General features: G+C 33.6%; 1 protein-coding gene across 2 annotated transcripts in view; it reads right to left on the reverse strand.

Moving 5' to 3' along the window:
• Window positions 1–21216, reverse strand: part of BMP2K (BMP2 inducible kinase) — a 125323-nt gene that overhangs the window by 46454 nt on the left and 57653 nt on the right. For both annotated transcript variants that reach the window (XM_068542779.1, XM_068542780.1), the window contains exons 3-7: window positions 18656–18761; window positions 15195–15337; window positions 12617–12738; window positions 10386–10467; window positions 6589–6721 (exon numbers count right to left, since the gene is read on the reverse strand). In XM_068542779.1, coding sequence (XP_068398880.1) covers window positions 6589–6721; window positions 10386–10467; window positions 12617–12738; window positions 15195–15337; window positions 18656–18761 — 586 coding nt within the window. The remainder of the gene's footprint in view (window positions 1–6588; window positions 6722–10385; window positions 10468–12616; window positions 12739–15194; window positions 15338–18655; window positions 18762–21216) is intronic.

The following is a 21216-nucleotide window of genomic DNA, read 5'->3' on the forward strand; positions in this document are numbered from 1 at the left end:
TTCCCATTAAGCTTGCTTCTACTGTAAATATAAAATCGACTTTTAAAAAGTATGCCATATAGAAATGGAAGGGTACTTCTCTGCTCCTCTTACTTGTGTGACTCTTTCTATTGACACAAATATCACTAATTCAACCTAAGAACGCAAAACAGTCTCAGCACTGAAGGTAGCATATGACTAAACCACCACAGTATTTCCAACTGATGTATCAGACTACCTGATAAAAACCACTTGCCAGGGCTTCCCTGGTGGCACAGTGGTTAAGAATCCGCCTGCCAATGCAGGGAACACAGGTTCAGTCCCTGGTCCGGGAAGATCCCACATGCCGCAGAGCAACTAAGCCCGTGCACCACAACTACTGAGCCTGCGCTCTAGAGCCCGCAAGCCACAACTACTGAAGCCCACATGCCTAGAGCCCGTGCTCCGCAACAAGAGAAGCCACTGCAGTGAGAAGCCTGTGCTTCTCAAACTCAACGAGAGAGTAGCCCCCGCTCACCACAACTAGAGAAAGCCCGCGCGCAGCAACAAAGACCCAACGCAGCCAAAAATAAATAAATAATATAAATAAATTAAAAAAAAAAAAAAAAAACTTGCCCAAGGCAGCCGAATTAATTATGCTTATTCTAATTTTGCAAAGGAAAGTACACCATCCCTGCATATTCCAGCAAAAAGAGCAGCTGAAGAAGCAGCGGCTGCTGCAGCACAGCAGTGGCCAAGTTAACCTACCCGTACGTCGAGGACGCACACCGAAAATCCAATGAAGTAGTTTCCATTCAAGTTACATAAAATGAGGGATCCATACCAGCTCCTAAGTAAAAGTTAAACCAGCATCTCTAATCTAACAGCTCAACAAATTTAATAGGAAAATACTTTGGACAGAGATCTCAAAAGAAGTTTCCTGCTTAAAATTTGTCAACATTGTTTCCTTCCACAAAGACACTTTTTCTCGCACACAGACTTCCAGTTACTACACTTACAGTAATTTACCTGAAAAGAGAAATACCCACTCTAATTTTGCAATCATAAATACTTCAAGAATTAACTTGTTATTTTTGTCTGTTGACCTATGGAAAGTATTATAGAAACTTACATGTTAGGCAAAGATGTTCTACAGACCTTATTCTATGGACGGTTGAAATGAAACCAAATTTCAGAGCTAATAATAAATGTGTTCAACCATAATGTAAAGACTAAACGGCACTATAATATGCCAGGATAGTATTTTTGGGATAGCCCTGGTAGCTGTTCCTAGAAGTTATTGATCACAGCCCTCTCTTTACATCTCCCCAAATGGTAACCCAGAGCCAATGACTGAAAACCTTCAAGGAAACCCTATCTTAATCTCTGATTTCTTTTCAAAGGTACATTAAAATATCTGAGATTTTCTTCAACAAAAAAATATATAGGAAGACGGTGGGTGAAGAGCATAAATGAAGAAAGATTGGCCATGAGTTGAAAATCACTGAAGCTGGGTAGCAGGTACATGATAAACCACTGCACTGTTCTGCCTATATTTGTATGTATTTTTTAACATCCATAATAAATTTTAAGTGTTATCTAAATAAGCAAGTTCCTGGTCTCCCACAGAAAACAGGTATTAAAATAAATGTATTTATTATGAAAACAACAAGAAATAACAAGTGTTGGTAGAATGTGGAAAAAAGGGAACCCTTGTGCAATGCTGGTGGGAATGTAAATTGTTACAGCTACTGTGGTAAACAGTACAGAGGTCTTTCAAAAAGTTGAAAATAGAATACCACATAATCCATCAATTCTCCTTCTGAGTATGTATCTGAAGGAAACAAAAACGCTAACTCAAAAACATATCTGCTCCCCTGTGTTCACTGCAGCATTATTTACAAAAGCCAAGATATGGAAGCAACCTAAGTATCCATCAATGGATGAATGGATAAAGAAAATGAGAGGCATACACACACACACACACCATGGAATATTACTCAGTCATTAAAAAAAGAGAAGGAAATCTTGCCATCTTCAACAACATGAATGAATGTGAGGGCATTATGCTAAGAGAAACTGGTCAGACAGACAACAAATACCACATGATCTCACTTAAAAAAACAAAAAACAAAAAAGACAGATACAGAGAACAGACTGGTTCATTATATATTATATATCACTATTTCACTGCACAAAGTTAAGAGGTAAGAAAATTAATCTTAGTAGTTACATTTAACAGTATATTCTGGAATATATGATAAATTATGGTAAACCTTTGATATCCAACCTTAACCTGAAAAACCAAGTTTGGCTTCAAAGCATCCAAAAAAATCTCTGCAGGGAAAGTACATCCTACTTAGTATCTGACAGCAGATGCCCTGACCCCCACCCAGAAAATCAAAAATTAGGTTAGCTCAGGAAGAATTATAACATCAGTAGTAGTGGTAGTGGGAGCTATAGTAGTAATAATGACAGTAGCATTAAAGGCCATCTCTTTCTGAGTACTCACACGTACTAAGAAGCACTTCTCATAATTCATTTAATTTTCACAATAACCTTAAGAGGTAGGTAATTTAATATGCTCATTTTAGAAATCAAACTGAAATAGATGGAGCTGCCCCGTATTCTGTACCAAATAAGTGACAGAGCAGATGCAAGCCTAGGCCATTTGGCTCCGAAGGCCAAATTGCTCTTAATCTCTACATGTACTTCCTTAACCACCATAACAGAAGCTAAAAGAAAGGTGAAGCAACCAGCCTTCTGTTCACTCTTCAAAACTATTCAGAAATCCCGTTAGTTATGCTTCTCATTCTCCTCTAAATATTCTCTTCTAAGTTCTTTTCAACTCTTAGATCCAAAAATGGAAAGTGCTTCTCTCCTCATTGCCCCCCCCAATCCATCTCCATTACTTGTCTATTGGAAAAGTTAACAGAAGCTAAGAAGAAAAATTCTAAATAATTGCTACTTTTAAGAAGTAAAGTCTGCAGAAAGTTAATAAACTGAGCTTTGTGGACAGTAGTTAATATAATTAACAATTATTATCATTAATTTATTAAATATTATTATATAAATAATAATAACTACCCTTGACCAAACTGGTGATAATCAAAAGTATATTCAAATACTTATATAACCACAAACCATACAGTTTTAACAGAGATTAAGCATGGCTATTTCATTTTCAAAAATCTTGAATCATATAAAATAGATGTAAACAGCATTAGTAAATCTATTCATACTAAGAAGATATATTTTTTAAATGCTTTATCTTATAAATAAATGTGGGACAACTACATTGTATGAATAGACAGTTGGCAATAAAAAGCTTCACTTTCAAAAACTATGAGCACAGCTAGGTAGTTTCTGGTTTCTGAAGGTAGAATTTACTTGAAAGCAATGTAAATCACCAATTAGTTTATTATAAAAGCAGACAGAGAAACCTAAATAGGATGGTGAGAAACAGGCAAGGTCACATGTGAAAAATGTAAAAAATAAAATTGCAAAGAATTAAATGTTTTCTGAAGACCACTGCATTATAGATAAGTATGTTCGGGTTTTAAAAAATCTCTACTTTGTTATTAAGCTTTTACTACTCAAGACAATATTTAAAAAGTAAAGTCCACAAAAGCCCTTTGACAGGAGATAAAATACCAACATTTACTTGAGTGTTTTTATTTTATTCAACCTTGTTTTTTTATTTCTGCCTAGCTCTGAGAAATCAGTTCAAAGAAATTAATACATGGTCGAATTTATACTAACATTGATAAAACCTAAAATCTGTACATTTATTGAAAAATAAAGCAAGCATATGATGCCCAGTAAAGCATCAATGAACTAGAGTCCAATTAGATCCTAAAATTGTCTGCAGTGTTTAGCTTTTCTACCTTCCGACTATACACAAACACATATACCCAAACACATACATAGAGAAGGAAAACAAACAAACCTAACACAAGAAAATAAGATCTTAAATGGAAAGAAGCCTCACATGTGAAAGAGAATCCCATCCCATCCCTACAGGCTGTAGGAGCTGTAGCTGGTATGTGATTTATCAGTCTACTCAAATGAGAACCTAATCCTAAGTTGCAGAGTTAGTGTACTGGAGCCTGTGTCTGAAGTTTAAGCAGGACTTATAAACCTGAGATATAAACTGGCTGTGGCAAGAGGGAAGATTGGAAATGATTGGATCTCTTAGAATCTACACTGTGTTGCATTCTGAATCAAATGTTGAAAATCTCTCATTTATAGCTGAAAAATAAACCAGAAATTTCTTGTTGTAACTATCAAAAAACAAAAAAAAATAAGATCTCATCACTATAAGCAAATTAAATCATGAATCAGGGTATATACTGTCCAGTCTTTCATACAGTTTTGTCCAATGAGGACACTGAGTTGCTAAGACACTTCAAGATCCTCAATAAAATCCTCAGCCCAGTTGTGATGAAAGCATTATACTTAACAACAAAACAGTGCCACAGATACAATGATTTACAACAAGGGCTTCAATAAAAGGTTAAACTTCAATTAGCCAGAACACTCAACAGCCAAAGTAAATTCCTCCATCTATTTTTTGAGCATTCCAATTAATGAGTTTTTTCCATGCTTTTGATGCCCTAATTTTTGGACAATGAAGGAAGAAAGCAACTGGATAAGACAGAGCAGCTTATGGGTATGAAGTTTATTCAAATATACTCTAAAGTATGTTTGCTCTCCAAAAAAAATTCACATTCTGCAAAATGGCAGGCTAAAAATAACAGGGCTAATCAGGAAAAGAGAGCTGGGACAAACCACTGAAAAAAAAAACTATACAGCTCTGTCACCAGAACACTGACAAAAACATTAATTGGTATCTGGGAAGGTAACTTGGGCTGACCAGGCAGGTAGCTTAATTGGGCTGAAAGCTGCCACGAGGACATAAAAACACGTCAAAATAAGACTAGGAGGGTCTCAACCAGTAAGATAAAAGTGCAGTTCCGAGCCAGCGCGGGTGCTAGTCAGGAGGCCATCCGTTGGTAGAGAGTCACACAAAAGCTGAGAGGTAGACCTCTCTGGGAAGAAAACCTCAGGTACAAGCATTCATATTAATGTTCTCCAGTTAGAGTGGAAAGTCTACAAGCTGGCAGTGCAGCAGCCAAGCTCAAGGCTACTTTCTTCCCCTACAAGTTATAACACCAGCTCCCCCACCCCTGCCCTGCCTCCCCTCGCCTAGGAAAAGCATTCCACGTGAAGCAATGTAATTTTTGTGTTCAACTGACATAATTCTCTAATTTCCAACATGTATGAGCAAATCCACATTAAAGAAACAAAAAGATCATGCTTTAAATAAGTTTGCAAAGTAAAGCTAGATATCCTTTTAGGCTCCATTTTCTTTTGATTATTTTTCTTCTGGAGTGTTTGCCCTTTTCTTTTTGAGTTACGTGAGTTAGCCAATTGTCAAATGTGTAACATAAATTACAAAAGTTAGCCAATTGTCAAGTGTGTAATAAATTTTTTTTTCCAGTTTATCATTTGACTTTATGCTTGGGTTCATGGTTTGGGGGAACTTTTAATGGCTTAAATTTATATGTCCATGGATTCATCTTTTCTATGTCCTGAGATTAAAAGCCTAGTTTACACATTACCTATTCCAGTGTTATAAATAAATTCAGACCTATTTTCTTCAAGTACATTTATGTTTTATTTTTTACATTTAAGTCTTTGATTTATCTGAAATTTTAGCATAATGTTTCAAGTAGAGATCCAGTCTGATTTTTCATCCACAAGTGCATAATATAGTTTTGTATTTCCATCTGTTTTTCCCCACTGAGTTGAACTGCTATCTTTATTATACAAAACCTCAAATATATTTACATTGACCCTCTTTTCTACTGCACTGATCTCAGTGGCTGGAGGCTATGACAGAGGATGTTTAAAATGGAAAAAACAGAGTAGAAACGCTAGAAACACTTTAACTGAAACAGTGCAGAGCAGTGCTGTTTAAATACTGCAACTTCCTAACATATTTAATATCTGATGATCCTCTCCCTCCCCCAAATCATCTTTTTCAGAAATTGTACCATGTGCATACATAAAATATTAAATTACAGTACCTGTCAAAAAGGAAGAAAAAATTCTTAAAAGAGGCTGTAATGAAAACTGAGGTGTTCTTTTGGAATCAAAGGCCCACAGGATTTCTCCTTCTGACATACACTTAGGTTGCTTTCTAATTTTATAATCAATAAGGAATACTAAAAAGAGTGGCCAAATAAACTACTATCTAAGATTGGCAATACTGTGATCTAAAGACGCAACAGATCTGGATATTTGGATTTCAAAAGTTCAAAGACTGAATAACTAAATGTTACACTGTAAGTTTTTCCAGAAATTCCAGTTTCCTTAATTACATAATCTCTATGTTCTATAAAACCTTATCTAGAGCTTAAAAATACCCATGTACTAATCATTAATTAATCTGCGTTCATTCCTATAGAAGTCTTATAAACATCTTTTTAAATGTATTTCTTGACTATAGTTCCATAAAATTATAATACGTGAAATTAAAAGACTAGGTTTAGGTAAAGGAATGGAAACAGCAGGCCCTAAGTACTGTATCTTATAATTTTTTTAATAAATTTTCCAAGTACTTACTTATTAAACAATGTATGTTATGGGAGTAACGGGAATTGTCTGGGATGGTGAAGCTGCCATCACAGATAGCAACCTGACTCTCACCAAAAGGAAGAGTGAAGAAACAAAGTTTATACAGCAAACATCCCAGGGCCTGTAAAACAAAGCATGAATATCATCAGAGCTCAAGTATCAACTTAACCACAAGACAAAAAAAAAAGTAGCCACAAACCAAAAACTAAATACGTTATTAAAAAAAATAAAAGCCTAATGTTTCTATACTGGATCAATCTTTTCACAAATTACAACTTAAACAAATTAATGCACTTAATTTTTAAAAAGGCATTTAACTGTATCATTACCATATTTTTCTATCACATCTGTGGCTAGCTGGCTGAATTAATGTTATCATGGAACTCTAGATCATGAATGATATAACTAAAATTAGAAGTGGCTGGTTCCCTTCGGGAGAAAAATTACACCTTTATTTCTGTCACAAGGAAAATATACACTTAGTACATAACTAGCATATAACAACCAACGATGTAAGCACAAGGCTCCTCCGAGCAGAATTTTTTAAAAATTCACTATAATATCTGTTTTAAAATCCTGGGATTCCAAGTACGAGTTAACCAGAACAGTTAAACTTAGCAGACAACCATCAATACTGATTATTCCCTGATTTTCACTGATTTCATGAGCACGTCATTATTTCAGAATATATTATTCGCTGAGCACATAATATAAAAATTAGTTCTCTACTTCTATATATAATCCTACAATTTTAATTCTACATGACACTAGTCATATTTGTACCTGGGTAATCTATATAAAACTCAAAAAGGAAGGGCTCTGTCTGCTTCACTTGCATGGATTCATAGACACCATAGCACCAATAAATCTACTTGCTGACAATGAAGACAAAACACCCTAAAACACAAATTGCATCTGGAAAAGTAGCACAGGAAATTTTTAGCTAAACTGCCAACAGCTCAAACCTGAGACAGAGTAATAAAATGTGATTTTCTGCTCAAGAAATCATTATGCTGTCACAGGAAGTGTCACCTATAAGCCTTATGAGTGTAAGGGGTGATTCTAATTCTAAATTGATTATATAAAATTATCCAGTAGTAACTATACAATTACATTAGCAATAACCGAAATTTGGCCTATCTAAAAATTAGCAAATCAGCTTTCCTTTGTTGGATTTTCTCCACACAGCAACTTAGCAAACCCAATTAACAATACACTAGTTTTATAACTACTATGAAGATCACAATATACAGAAATACCTTTCTGAGTTCAACAATATTAACTTACAACACATTATTTTCAATACTATAACAGTCTTCCAATGAAAAAAGTTTGAAGACTCTAGAAAGTTCAATATATTAGTTCAAAAACATTACTAGATTATTTACCATATGACTAACAAAACTATTAAGATTCTGAATAGAAATAACCAGTTCAATGTGGCTTTAAAAAAATTTACAATGCTTTTTTTCTATAAGGAAGATATTTTCAGCTTTTATGCAGCAAATTGAGAGTAAGCCTTCCTTAAAAGCACTAAAAAATATATTATTAATGGTGTAACATCTGCATTAAATTACACCTTTCTTCTGCCCAAATGATAGTTAGGCAAACTGCGTTTTAGCCAGTTTTATCTTGTCAATCAAACCTTTAGTAACGTGTCTTTTATTGCGGGAGTTCCCAGATAACAATTTTAGATAGCAATGCCAGTGTACTTAAAAAACATAAATCTAAAATACTCTTGCTTTACAGAGTGTGAGCACAGTGAGGTGTCCTAATTTTTATTCCCACCAAAGGCATTTCCCTCTTTATCCATTTGATACAATGAGAACTGTTGAAGAAACAGGAGGGAACGAATGACCTTATTTTGAAGGCTGAGTATCACCGTCTTTAATTTTCCTCATTAAAAGGTAACATGAAGCATCTCTCACTGAATTTCCTACTGGTCAATAAAATCAGCATCCTAGTTCTCAGGATAAAAATAACCTACAATGAAAACTTCAAAACAAAAATTTTTTTCCCAAAATATATATGCTAAATGAATACTTTAACCTCAATATCATAACCCTCTGAATCAGCAGTATTTTTTTCCTGGATATTCTTGAATTCACACCTAAAATGTTGTAGCATTTCATCTGAGCTAAGACAAGCATTAAAATGGCATCATGGAAATTAAAACTCTGTCAAGCATATAAACACAGATTCTGTTTTCTGATGATTTTTCTGGCTTCTTTTTTATCTTTGAGTATCTATTTGTCATCCCACAGCTATACCAAGTTATCCATTATAGAAATACTGTCCCATATACTAATCTGTAAATGGCATAAATTTTAAACTTATCACTGACAATTTAGTATGCTGCCTGGCATGCATTCGAAGCCTGGTGAAAAATGAAAACAACAAAAAAAGATTCCCTCCTTTTTGTTAAGATATTGGGTAGCAATCGCGTTCTTAGAGACTGTTTTTTTTAAATCAACGCTTGATGATTTCAAAACAGCAGTCAAGCTATAATGTCTGTTGCTTCCTCTGCTGTTGAAATACGCTTTTAGGTAATGTGGATTTCAACATCAGTCACAAAATTAGGCCAGAAAAGACTTCCACAATTACCTCCTCTAATTAATACCTTCGTTTTATAAACTAAGATCCAACTGAATTTGCTTTCTACATTATACTGCAAGCCATTTACTATAAACCATTTAATGAGTCAAAATGTTAATGCTGAGAAGAGCGAATGGAATTTGAGTCACACAAGCTGGTGATCTGTAAGCAGTATCAAATTACCTAAATCAAACTTATTCACGGTTTGATTAAATTATATGTATACGGTCAAAAATTCAACTACCACAAGGTTTCAGAACCATCGGTGAAAAAGTGTATATTACGTAGACAGAGGAAAGCCAGTCATAGATAGATACTCTTTTTTTTATTATCTTGCAAGAATACTTGGTATCCCAACCCCTATAAGAGAAGGCCAGGAGAGGGGCACCAAGAAGATACTCATTTGGGTTCACACGTTACACTCGACTACTTTCTAAACATTATGTTTTAAAACAAAATAAATGACTTTTCTTGGAAATTCTAGAACTACTTCCAAAGGAGTATTTTTCCTCCATCCCTAACATAGCCACTAGTGGTAGATATGGCTAAATACCTGTTAAATTTAAATGAATTCACATCTAAAATAGAGTTTCCTGCTAGTTTATTAAATATAGCCCAAACACATTTTACTTCTGAAATAAGTTCTAAAGAAGTGTGGGCACTCTAACGTAAAGTTCAACTCTATAGAAACATGATATATCTCAATAATTCAATCCACATATAGATGCTAAATGATAAAGAACCTCAATATATACAGGTTAGTCAACAGTATGTTTATAATTTTTAAAAAGTTTTACTCATGTTAGTTTCCACTAAAAAGATCCTAAAATACTCCAGAAAATTACAAACAATATTACGTAAGAATTATGTCCAGCTTTTCCATACTGTGATCAACCAAAATTGCACTCAAATCAAAAAAAAATGTTAACAATCATATATAATTTAAATTCTAAAAAATACTGTGGTAAAAAGTTACATTATATGGAAATCCTTTATTTGCCTTTTTATACCTAAGCTTTCCATCTCAGGATCAAGAAGATAATATGTGCTAATATTTTTCTTCTGAAGAAGCAGCTTTACTGTCCACCACTCTCTGCTACTTATTAGGAAATACCTTGCGGAGGACAGGGGGAAAATAATCAGATTTTGTTAATTTGGTTAGTGAAAATGTCAGCCTTTCTTGGCCTTACCCAGATATCAGCCTTGGTGGTGATAGGTTTCCCTCCATAAAGGTTGATCATTTCAGGGGCTCTGTATGACAGAGTTGTATACCTGGCAGTAAATAAGTAAAATGGAGTGGAGATATAAAAAAAAAGACAGATACTACATTGTTTCTACATAAAATACTACGAAAAACTTTTAGGTTCGATAACATTATAAAGAAATAATACTATTTTAAAAGCTCATTAAAAGTCCATCAAGGATTAAACAATACAAAGCATCTATACACATTTTTATTCAACAAGTGCAATTGCATCTATAATGATGAAAACAATTTTTAATTGAAAAATTTTAAATAAAGGTGACGTATGGGAAACGTAGTTTTCCTTGAATTTCTTCCATGAAATAATACAATTTGACTATGAAAATATCCTTATCAAAATATTTTAGTCTATTAATTTAAAAGTAAAGCTTCCACCTTCTCAAAAAATTAATTTCTATGTTTATTAAGCAGCTTGTTTTTATGGACTCTAACATAATTCCTTGCACACAGTAGTAAATCTCCTTTAGGTTTGTTTTTATAATCGTTGTTTTAAAAGTAATCTCGTTGCCATAATTAACTATTATTAATTACACAATTAAGTACAATTCTAAAACTGACTGTCAGCATAAGCAATTTGGAATTAAAAGATACTGTGAATAAATATTTACCAGTATAAAAACTCCAAATCCATTATGAACAGAATAAAGTAGTGCTCAATGAACAGAATAAAGTGGTGCAGAAATTATTAGACTATCAAAGGAATTCCTATATTATGGCATAATTTAGGATTCATTTTCAGTGTTTATATGTTTCATTTTACAGAGTATCTTAAAGCTCAATATTCTACCATCTTACTTTTTCCAAATTACCCTGACTGGGTGATACATTCTGATGATACTACTACAGAGGAGTGATCTAAGAAACCAGAATATAAACTACATGAGGACGGGACTTTATTTTTTTTGTTCACTGCTATACTGTAGCACCATCAAAACAGTGTCCACTACATTGTAGGCCCTAAATAATTACCTGTTAACTGAATAAATGGTTAGATCATTAACTCCTCAACTGAGCCACAAAGCACAAGAATCCATGAGCTTATTACATTCATCACTAGTGTACAATTCTGCTGAACCTTAACTATACTTCAGATCTTAACAGCAAGAAATGAAACTTCCAGCAAGTCAAAGATGCTTGAGCAGAATTCTGCAGCTGTCACTATACATCACAACCCAATCTTTTTAAATTATATGTATATACAAATATCCACAAGAAGCTAATTCAATAATTCATTGTTCTGTTTCTTCAGGACATTTATATGTTTACTAAGGAGTTTGTTTTATGGAATCTAACATAATCATCATAGGCTGTTTCCTGAGTAGAAATATGTAAGTCTAGAAAACCATAGTTTTATACAAATGGTCCAGAGTAAGATCAGCTCTACTTCAGCTATCTCAAAATATATGTTGCAGTTCAAACGAAAGCTCCTAGGCAGCCTTAAACAATTGAGAATTTGTCAGGAAGTGAAGAAAAGCAACTTAGAAAAGGCAGCTACTTAGAAATTTCTATTCTGACAGATCTTTCTGCATTCTGTATCATTTTATTAAGATAACCTAAGATTTACAAGCAGTACTATTTTCTAAAACTAGAAAACAGAAAAGTCAGGGAAAGGTCCTTATAATAGTACGCTAGCAACCATGGAAAGTACAAGATTAAGAAAACGTAAGGCAGATACGAGTTACATTTCTAACAGAAAGTTTTCCAATACAATGTTATAAAGTAACAAGTTTTCCACATAGTTTTCAATGCATTAATAGATCAATCTTCTTAATATTAAATATGAAGTAAAAGTTTAATGTTTTCAAATAATTTAATTTTTTCCTAAGAAGCACAAATCCTCAGTACCGATAAAAACAGATGTTTAACTGAATTCAGCAATAACTTCAAACTCCCTTTAATGATTCCACTAATTACTATAGCTTATTTAACAAATTTCTTGATAAATTTGTTTACAATGCAGATGAAAATTTTGTTTCCATTGTAAAATGTATTTCCTATTGAACTAGATGAGACATAAACTAATCAATGTCTATGGCACAGAAATATCTTAAAGAAATCTATTAATGGAATACCTAAAATTTATATTAAAAGAGCTGGTCACAGACTCAAGTTAACTAAAATTCCCATGAGACAAAGCACAATAAAGATAACACTTACTTTTTAATCTCCTCTTCTACTATATTAACTCCATCTTTCTGAGGATTAAGAAATTTATTTGTGGCACTGCCAAAGTCACAAAGTACATAGTTTCCACCATCATTCAACAAAATATTTTCCACCTTCAGAAAAGAAACGCAATTATTAGTAGTATTTTCAAGGTGAAAATTATCTTTTTATAACAATGTTTTTACACAATAAACACTGATATGTATATATAGAGAGAGACAGAGAGAGATAGGTAGAGACAGAGAGAGAGAGAGAGAGAGAGGATACCTCAAATTGTGAGAAAGGACAAATGATTCAGAACAAAAATATACTTTACTTTATCTACTGCTTCTCTCACTAAGAACAGAGAAGTGCTTCTCCCATCCCAGGATGATTTTTGCAAGAGCCAAGGAACCCTAAGTCCTCTCAAAAACTGCTTCTATGGAAGAGAAGAACTAGTGGCAGTCAGAGTCTATACTACACCTCCATTTTTCTCCTTTTCTGACACTTAGCTTACCTATAGAAAGGTAACAAAAACCATTACAATTCTACCTCTGATTGACTCCTAATTCCATTTTTATCTAAAATACTACACTGAAAAACACAGATTTGACTTCATGCCTTAACTTAGAGATCAGAGTTGTAGTAACTTAAATAAAAATTATGTGCACGGTTTCTAAAACAGGAGAATGTGGGTTCACAGCCCAGCTCTGCTACTTATTAGCATATGTACCCTTGGACAACTTGCTTAACTACTCTTGTGCTTTAGTCTCCTTATCTATGAAATGGGGAAAATAATAATATCTATTACATGGGATTGTTGTAAAAACTGAAAGAATTAAAACATGTAAAGGGCTTAGAACAGTGACTGAAATAAGGTAAACATGCAATAAATGATACTATTATTAATATTTTTACACAATATTTTTTATTTTTATGATACAGTTTTAAATGAGTAATTCAATTTCTCTCAACTCTACCAAAATACTCACATTACAGTTTCTTTACAATTTTTCTTCTATATTTCATTTTACTCTACTTTTAAAAATATTCAATATTTGTACAAAATAAAGATTTATACAAGAAATCAACTTAAAAAAAAGAAACTTACTTAAAACAAACACAGGATTGCATAAATTTACACATGTAAAAAGAACTAAGTATATGAAATATGGTCTATATAAAATTATGCAGTTCAATGTCTTTTTTGTTTTAAAATCAAGAAGACTCAGCTGAAAACATCAACTTTACATTTAAAAAGTTAATGAGCCACAACAGTGCAAAGAAATCAGACCGAATTATTGGGGAAAATGTAAAAGTTGCATATTCAAGAGAACTGAAATGAACTATACTGGTTATCGAAATTAAGGGACAGAGGTCTGCAGTCAAGTATTTCAATCTTGCCTTGACTTGTATCCTTTCAGTACAGGTGTCCCTAGATGATGCTTTCATGGTTAACAACCTATATTCTAAGTGACATCTTCTATTCTCTTGTATCTTAAGAGCATTTTATTATCACTTTTCATAAATTTTGTATAATAAGTCAGAATTAGGATTCATTCATTCATTAAATATTTATTAAGACCCTGCTATGTGCCAGGCACTGTTCTAAATGCTTGGATACATCAGTACACAAGAGAAAAATCCCTGCCCACAGGAAGCTTACAGTGTAGTGGGAGAGGACAGAAAATAACCAACAGACATAATACATAAGCAAATTTTATAGTATCAGAGAAAGTGACAAGTGATAATAAAAGGTAGAACAAGTAGAGTATGGAAAGGTTAGGTTGTAATTATAAATAAGGTGGTGTAAGGACAGGACTCACTGAGAAAGTGAATCTGAGCAGATTTGAACTGGGGAAAAGATTAGCCATGGGATATCTGGGCATAAAGCATTTCAGGAAGAGGAATTTTTGTAATCTTAGTGTTTGCAGGTATCAAAGAGGACACCTATGCTTCTAAACAATATGTGTAATGATAGCTCAAGCAATATGATACCAGGAATGTCCAATCCCCTTTGGGCACTTTTTCCAATTTAACAAGTGGGTACCATATACAAGAGGTCAGATTCCACGAAAATGTAAGACAAAGTGACCTTAGAGTGACAATCGTCACCAAATTATAGTAAATTATCTAAAACTACAGTAAATTATAAACAAATGAGTAAAGAGACCCATTTACGGTCACCTCCAATATCTCTGGAAAACACCCTGATGCTTAAAATGAATTATAAGAAATAGGAGGAGTGCTGAACTGGGAAGAATAGTGTGGAGGGATATCCAACCTGTGTCAGTGATGTTCATATTTTTGCTCATATGAAACCTTTTAAAGAAGCCTGCTCTGTAAAACAGAAGCAAAGTAGGGAGCACAAAATCCACCTCTACAGCCGTGCTAGCAACCCTCAGGGTCATGAAAAGCACAATTTCAATTTTATCGTCAGTCTTTATATGGCCTCAGGAAATGTAGCTGGGGACAGAGAGACCAATCTCAGTGCTAGTAATAAAAACTGGTTTATATGAAGACAGTCCAAGAACATTTTTAACTCCAAAGTTTAAAAGGCATTAATCCATAAGTAGACTAAAGTTCATACCTTCAGATCCCGGTGAATTATTGGAGTCTTACACTGATGCAACCTTGCAACAGCTTCACAGGTATCACAGAATATCTGTAACACTTCTGGTTCTGTAAAACCTGTCTGCAGCTTCTTATTCATCTGATTCACTACCTGCCCAGCTAACCAAAAAAGTAATTTTGAGAAGACATATTTTTAATAAATGAAGGCTACCACAAACAAAGAGATTAAGAAATGTCTATGGTCTCAGGTAATGGGGAATTGGCTTTTTTTATAATTTTCATGTAAGGATGCTTGTTATACCATATTGTGTTGATTCAATGACATATATTTTTTTCATATTTTACATCTCTGAAATGAGAACATCTTAAAATAAGTGACGTTCTGCTAATGCTATTGGCCATATTTTAACATCTCCAAATTCAGAGTGTACCTTGTAATTGATGGCATCACAGATTTGAAGAAATGGTTATTCGACACTGTGCTAGTTTTAGGGGTAAACAGTGGTGGACAAAGATAAAGTCTCTATTATCATGGAATTTATAGTCTAAAGGCAGAGATAAACACTAAACAATCACACAAGTATTTATCATAATTACGTACAATAAGGATAAAATGAGAGAAACCCAAATTTAAATTAGTGAAGGAGGATGGGGAGAAGAGAATGCCAGAGAAGGCCTAAGGAAGTGATTATTTATGTTGAGACTGAAGGTTAATCAGGAATTAACCTGGCAGAGATCTGGGAGAACACACTAGTGATAGCAAGTGACATATATAAAGGCCTCTAGTTTGGGAAAGAGCTTAATGATTTTGAATAACTTAAAGAGAACCACTGTGGGTATGGTCTAGAAAGCAGAGAAGAGAGTAAAGTCAGATGATACCGACAAGACAAACAAATCAAGATTTTATCTTGATCTCAAGATTTTATCTTGAGAACCAAGGAAACTTCCTGATCTGACCTTTTAAAAGATCTCCTTGATTGAGGGATGGAGGAATCACAAGAGTGGAAAAAGAGAGATGGGTTAAGGGGCTAATGCTCTAAACCAGGTTAAGAGATAGTGGGCAGAGTAACTTACTAAAATCAAATAGCCACAACAATGAGCCCCAAGAGGATTATTAAATATTACAATGTATTATAATAATTGATAATCTAATAATGACAATTCTTAATTACTAAGAGAAAGTTTACTATCATTATATTTTAAGAATGCAAGTAAATACATGACTCATTCACAGCATTCTAACAGAAATCAATTTTGGAAATTTGAAAAGGCAAGCTTATGCTAACTTGAAACTTTCCTGTTAACAAGTGTGAATAAATGAATGTCTGCTACTGTGTAATCTGTAAGAAGGTGCATACACACCTGTTCCTTCTATTATTACTGCCTAAACGGCATACTCATGTATTTTCTGAAATAGGTGTTTTTTCTTAGAACTTTAAAGCAGGGGGGAAAAAAAACATTTATTTTACCTATCAATCCTCAACTTTCAGAAACTCAGGTCCATTTGGTTGTAATTTGTTCAAAGTGTCTCATATAAGATTGAGGCACCTGACTAAGCAGCAATTTCCTCCATCCTCTTGTTTGTCAGACACCCTGACTCATTTTATCCAAAAATTAAACAGTAAGAAAAGTGTTGTATTGGTGTTCATTCACATTCTTGAAATATCTTTTCACAGCTAAAGACATCATAACCTTGAACTCATTCTATCTTTTCCACAGTTCCAATGTTGTAATGAGTAGAATAAATTTTAAACAAAAGTCAATCTTCTTTCTTCCCTTCAGAGATCTTTGGGCTAGAAGGCTTGAATCACAAAATCCAATCCCCAAAAAAAGCTAAAAAGCTCTATTTGATCTGCATTTCAAATGTAGAAACAAACAAAATTTCATTATTCAAAATCAAAGTCTTCTGAAAATTAAAGTAAAATTATTCTAATGAAAAATTTAAAAATCAGATTCAGAAAGCAAACAATGTATACTGAAGGTCTTTTAAAATAAGGTGCATGTAACTCCCAAATCTTTACATATTTTTCAAACAGTTATCATCTCCTAAACAAGAACTTTTATACTCTGCCCAATTTCATCATTAAAATTTAAAAAGTCAACATTTTTCTAGCCTCAACAATCTTCATCTCTCTGAGATTACACTTATTACCACTTAATTTAAACCGCTATACCATCCCATTTAAATTTTGATATGACTTTTTTTAACAAGATACTTAATTTTATCTGCAGTAGACTGCACCATTGGCTCCCAAGTACTCACTTGCCTAAAAACTGAAGCTCATGTAGCTCCCCTTTTAAAATGTCTTCTGGATGACAATTAAACTCATCCAGGATTATAATTATGCTCAATTCAATTATTTTTAAAAAGTTACAAGTAGCTATTAGTCAACTCTCATCCAGCTAAGAATTGGCACCTTAAATGCTAGAATTCAGGAAAGTAGGATAAAGAAAATCAGTATCGTCTTCTTAAAGAGATCACAATGCTTTACAGTAGAGAAGATGATATATAAATAAGGAAAAACAATCAAGAAAATATCTAATTTTTTATGTTATATATGGAAATAAGTTACAAACATATCACAATAGATATTATAATATTGATTCATTTCATTTTCCTCTGTCCTTCCCCCTTCTTACAAGACTGGAGTAAATGAGACCACATTTTCTCCATTATCATCACCAACCTCCTTCTCCTCCAACCTTCAGGAAGTGACAAGAGTTCCTGGTACCATAATTAACAATCGTAACTGTCTTAAGAGAATTTATATATAAACCAGGGCTCCCTAGAATCCAAACTGTCAGATACAGTCTGATGGGGGAGGGGGGAAAGCAAGTTTGCAGGAAATGGATTAATTGCCCCCATTACACCCATTAAAGTAAAAAAAAAAAAAAAAAATTTCAGGGACTTTAAAAATTATTATTATAATTCTTAAGGCATACTATACAAGCAAATATTTCTTTGAAAACACCACATTATATCCAAATAAAATGTGGTTTTCTATCTTCTGATGTTTTCAAAAGACCACATAATGTAAGTTTATAAAAATTATAGATCAAAATGCATCCTTGAAATTTATTACATCTAATACGTTCAAAGATAACATGGTAGCGTACTGGAAAAAAGTCTTGCAACACTAATATGGACACAGTATGCTCTTCTTGGTTGGATTATAGAAGAAATGTATAGGGAACAGGAAAGGTGACTGTTCTTTATGTTTTAGATTTTCTGTTTAAAACCCAACAGCATTTTTCTAATTGTCCATTAAAATATGCTCATATCATCACTGCATCAACTATGAGTAGGTTTTAAATACTTTTTAACAGCACTCCTTATTTAGACAAATAATTAAAGCTGAGATTGCAATGAATGCCCAGAATTAGATGACAGCTGCCCTGGGAGAAACCAAGACACCTACTGACCCATTTTTATGGGCAAATTTTTTTAGCATAAAACAACTGCAGAAAAACACTTACCTCGACAATATTCCATTAAGATAAGCACTTCCCATACATTATCACTAATTGAATTAACAGTACAGTCCAAATAACCCACGATATTTTTGTGACCAGACAGCTCTTTCTGTAAAAAATAAACAAAATTTTAAAAACTGGCAAACATAAATTTTAAAGGTCTATCATTAACAATGATTTCAAGTCTAAATTGATATATTTAAAGAATTTCAAAAAGTAAGATTGAGGTGTAAGTATGGAATCTGACACATTTCAAAAAGGTTTCTACAGTTTCAATGGAAAGTTTATTTATATGTGACTGTCATTTCCTAACAAGCAAATACTTAATGAATACTTATTTTAAATTCACTGGGGAAGAAAGAGATGGTTTATTCAGAAGTAACAGTTTCCAGGGCTTCCCTGGTGGCACAGTTGTTAAGAATCTGCCTGCCAATGCAGGGGACACGGGTTTGAGCCCTGGTCTAAGAAGATCCCACACGCCGCAGAGCAACTAAGTCCGTGCACCACAACTACTGAGCCTGATCTCTAGAGCCCGTGAGCCACAACTACTGAGCCCAAGTGCCATAACTACTGAAGCCCATGTGCCTAGAGCCCGTGCTCCGCAACAAGAGAAGCAGCTGCAATGAGAAGCCTGCGCACTGCAACGAAGAGTAGCCCCCGCTCTCAGCAACTAGAGAAAAGCCCGCACACAGTAACAAAGACCCAACACAGCCAAAAATAAATAAATTTTAAAAAAAAAAGTAACAGTTTCCAAAAGTGAGTGTACAAGGTAGTCCTTTGGGACTCAAGAATAAAATATCAGAACTTTTACTTATTTTTGTCTTAAAAAGATAAAGAAATTAAGCTCTAACATTTATGAACTAACAATTACACTCTCGTTTCTTTGTTTTGTCCGCAACATATTGCAATTTATGTCCACCTAGTCAAGTGAATTTATGAATGTATGTACTTTTAACTAAATAACCTAAAAAAATAAACAAATAGCTAAAAAGGATTTTTGTAAAGAAACCATAAAGATAACACTAATATTACAAAGTACAAGAAAATAAGAAGAACATGGCAAATCTGACACCTTTGCTCCTAGTACAAGACAATCATCAACACTTATAAGGTTAAAAATCATAATGATCTAAATAAGGTCTGTCTGTAAATTAAAAACTCTTATCAAGAATACTGTTTAAAATAATTTACATCCACTATCATTAAAATAAACCTAGTTTTAAGTGTGTAATATAATTTGAGATATTAGCTAACGGCAGCTGAACATGTGAATAATTCATAAGTAAACATAAATAGTGAAGGATTAGTCATCAAAAAACAGTTGGAAGACAACTGCTCACCTCCCCAAAATATCTTATTTAAAAGCATAGGATCTGAGTTTTGCTGAGGTTGATGATGACTATATTTTATATATCTGAAAATTATACAAATTCTATTGAAACGAAGAATTACAGTACAATACCATATCTGGGCTCAAGTTAGAAAACTTAGTCTAAGATTCCCTATTATCTCAGAGTAAATCTTTTCACCCTTTTGACTAATAGCCTTACCTGAAAAAAAGCAAGTCTCAAAGCCTAATCAACTCTAGTCTAGCTAAGGGATAGGGACAATAAAGGCAGAATTCTGATAAGTCATACTGTACAAATGTGCCTATCTTCAAACAAAAAGGATCAAAATATGTGTGTTGATAAAGATGTTGATACAAAATAAGAAAATCTCCCTCTTAGCAGTTGGGGAGGCTTGACAGTAACAAGTGTTTACAAGGAAGTGGAAAAACTAGAACCCTCCTAACACTGCTGGTGTGAACAGAAAATGGTTCAACTGCTGTGGAATTAATGGTTCCTTAAAAAGTTAAATGTGGAATTACCATATGACCCAGCAATTCCACTCTTAGATACATACCCAAAAGAACTGAAAATAAACAATACATATGTACACATATTCATAGCAACACTACTCACAATAGCCAAAAGGTAGAAATAGCCCAAATGTCTATCCATGTTTTTTTTAAAAAGTCCATCAATAGATGAACACATAAACAAATTTTGATACATATATAGTATATATAATAGAATATTATTCACTCATAAAAAGGAATGAAGTGCTGGTAAGTGCTACAATGTGGATGAACCTTAAGAATATGGTAAGTGAAAGAAGCCAGACACAAAAGGTCATATACTGCTTGATTCCATGTATATGAAATATCCAGAATAGGTAAATCCATCGAGACATAACATAGACGGGTGGTTGCCAGGGCCTGGAACAAGAGTGGAATGGGGAGCAACTGCTTCATGGGCAGGGGTTTCCTTTTGGAGTGATGAAAAGGTTTTAAAACAAGGTAGAGGCAGTCTGTGCACAATACTGCGAATATACTAAAAACCACTGAATTGTTCATTTTAAAATGTGAATTATAAAATGTGTAGTACGTGAATTTCACCTCAATAAAACAAAAATGTTAAATATATATATTAGCACTTGATAAACAGTGGATGAGGAGGAGGAAGAGGAAAATAATAAAAGAAAAGAGGAAGAGAGGAGGAGAAGGAGAAAGAGGGGAGAACAAG

Source organism: Eschrichtius robustus, chromosome 4 (assembly GCF_028021215.1).
Source record: "Eschrichtius robustus isolate mEscRob2 chromosome 4, mEscRob2.pri, whole genome shotgun sequence".
Taxonomy (NCBI): domain Eukaryota; kingdom Metazoa; phylum Chordata; class Mammalia; order Artiodactyla; family Eschrichtiidae; genus Eschrichtius; species Eschrichtius robustus.